The following is a 2,253-nucleotide window of genomic DNA, read 5'->3' on the forward strand; positions in this document are numbered from 1 at the left end:
TTCATTAAACCAAAGCTTCTTCCTTCCGTATTTGGCCCGTATTTTAGCCGTACCGACCAGTCGTTAATATCTAGCGCCTACAATTTCTTACCATTAAAATTAATGTATTTTTTGTTTTCTTCTATTTAACATCACAATACGATTCGTCGTGGTTTTTGTCGATTGAGTCGTTGCCGCCGCTTGTTTCCCACACGAAACAGATCAAACAGTGGCGCCCGTTTTTTCGCAGAAAGGAATAACGATTTGCTCCTTTAGCTTTTGTTCGCATCGCTTTGCCGCACCCAGCGTCCCATCAGTATTTTTAGATATTAAAAGGTTTTCGACCTACGCGAATATGCACAAAAGACGCGATTCCTTTCACATTCCGCACTTGCTGCACTAGCCCCACCCGGGGCAGGATGTCGCACGGACACTGCACATCCCACATTCGGAGCACAATGTCGTAGGTAAAATGGCACCGATAAGTTTGGAAGATTGATGGCGAACCGGAATTTACAGGATCGTATAACCGTCCGGGTTGCTATCGTTGTCCGGATCGTGCAGGTCGGAAGTTAGCGTCGAGGTACCGGTCAGCGGCGATGACAGCTTATCGTGGTCTTCCTCACTACCTGGCCCATTGAGCGGTGTCGGAGTCACGTTGCTACTACCCACCCCGTTATTCCCCCCGGCAAGGGACGTACCGGTGGCTGTGGTCGCATTCCCACTGGAACCTTGGTTTGCACCGAGATGATGTTGCAGATGCATTGGCCCACCGCCCATCGAATGCTGCTGGCAATGGAGCTGCATCTGATGGTGGTGGCCACCAACACCACCGCCCAGACCGTGCGGTTGTTGATGGTGATGTTGCTGATGATGCAGATGATCGCCACCACCAGCATCGTTCGCTGTATTTGGTTCGTGCTTGGTGCTACTATTTGCTAAACTATTTATAATTGAGCCGCTGCCTCGGCCACCCATCGCAGCCAACATTGTGGCCTGCTGATCCACTTTTAGTCCACCGTTCGGTCGCATGCAGCTGTTACCACCGCCACCTGTTGGGCCATTGGTGAAGGATTCACCGTGCCCGGCATCGCCGTAAAGATTGCTCATGAAGGACAGTGCCGAAGTTGGCCCCGAACAGGAGGACGCAGTAGAGGAAGGAGCCGTCGAGGGAGCGGTAACGGCCGGTGGACCTTGACCGGAGTTAGATCCACCGCTTCCGATCGAGGAAGGTGTCAAGGGTGGTGTGTACAGATCAGCACCTCCTGTATATCCGAGCTCTTTCTTGATCGGCGTTCCTACCCCGTTGTTCGAGCCATTGCTCCCCGGCGGTTGATTGGGCGGCTGCATCTGATGGTGTTGGGCGGCTAGCGCGGCGGCTGCTGCAGCCGCTTGCTGTTGATGTTGCTGGGATGTCCCATAGTCGTAGCAGGGTTTCAGCAAACCGCTTGCCTGTGGGTAACCAAACTGTCCCCCGTTAAATTTGCCTTGCGCGTGTTGTTGCTGCTGTTGGGATTGCGTTTGGTTGTAGTTGGTACCGCCTGCTCCACCGGCCGCAGATGGATGATGCTGGTGATTATGATGCTGATGATGAAGATGATGATGTTGATGGTGCTGCTGCTGCTGCTGCTGTTGCTGCTGTTGGTGATGATGCTGCATCGAAGATAATACACCATCCGACTGCAGCAGCTGCTGGTAGGTGCGCATGGCGGCTGACGAAGGGTTGGTCGCTGTCGCTGATGGAAAGTCATCCAGGGAGGAAAGTTTACGCATCAGACCCATCTCCTTGCCGTACAGATGGCCGTACAGGGCCGGACCGTCGGGACCATTGGCGGCCGCTGCTGCAGCCGCTGCCGCAGCAGCAGCCGCCACGGCGACTGCCGCCGCCGAACTGCCATTGGAAGGGGTTGGATTAATGCCGCCGGCGGCCGACGAAAGTGGAGACGCGTTGAGCCGCGCTAGGGCAAGATTGCGCTGGGTGGCCAGGTCGAGATCGTCCAGCATGACACCGGCAGCCGCGGCAGCGGCGGCAGCAGCAGCCGCAGCAGCGGCCGCCGCTGCCGCACTACCCGGTGCCGTGGTCGTCGGTGACCCGCCCACCACGGCCCCCGTACGGCCGGCCATGATGACCGACAGTGCGTCATCCACGCCCAACCCGGACGGGTGCACGGACGACGCCGACGGTTGGGGTGGCTGCGAGGCGGGCGGCGGTTGCTGCTGGACGGGCACGGGCGGACGTTTCATTTTCGGCGGACGACCCAGCCGGGGACCATC

The 2,253-nt window shown here is 57.1% G+C and overlaps 1 protein-coding gene across 1 annotated transcript; it reads right to left on the minus strand.

Annotated features, from left to right (window-relative positions):
* Positions 1–492: 492 nt before the first annotated feature.
* Positions 493–2,223, minus strand: LOC128712395 (protein roadkill-like). Its single transcript, XM_053807289.1, has 2 exons — positions 1,651–2,223; positions 493–1,548 (listed from the first exon to the last, which is right to left on the minus strand). Exons 1-2 carry the CDS (start codon positions 2,221–2,223, stop codon positions 493–495), a joined length of 1,629 nt encoding a protein of 542 aa, XP_053663264.1.
* Positions 2,224–2,253: the final 30 nt, after the last annotated feature.

This window comes from Anopheles marshallii, chromosome 3 (genome assembly GCF_943734725.1).
Source record: "Anopheles marshallii chromosome 3, idAnoMarsDA_429_01, whole genome shotgun sequence".
NCBI classification, from domain to species: Eukaryota; Metazoa; Arthropoda; class Insecta; order Diptera; family Culicidae; genus Anopheles; species Anopheles marshallii.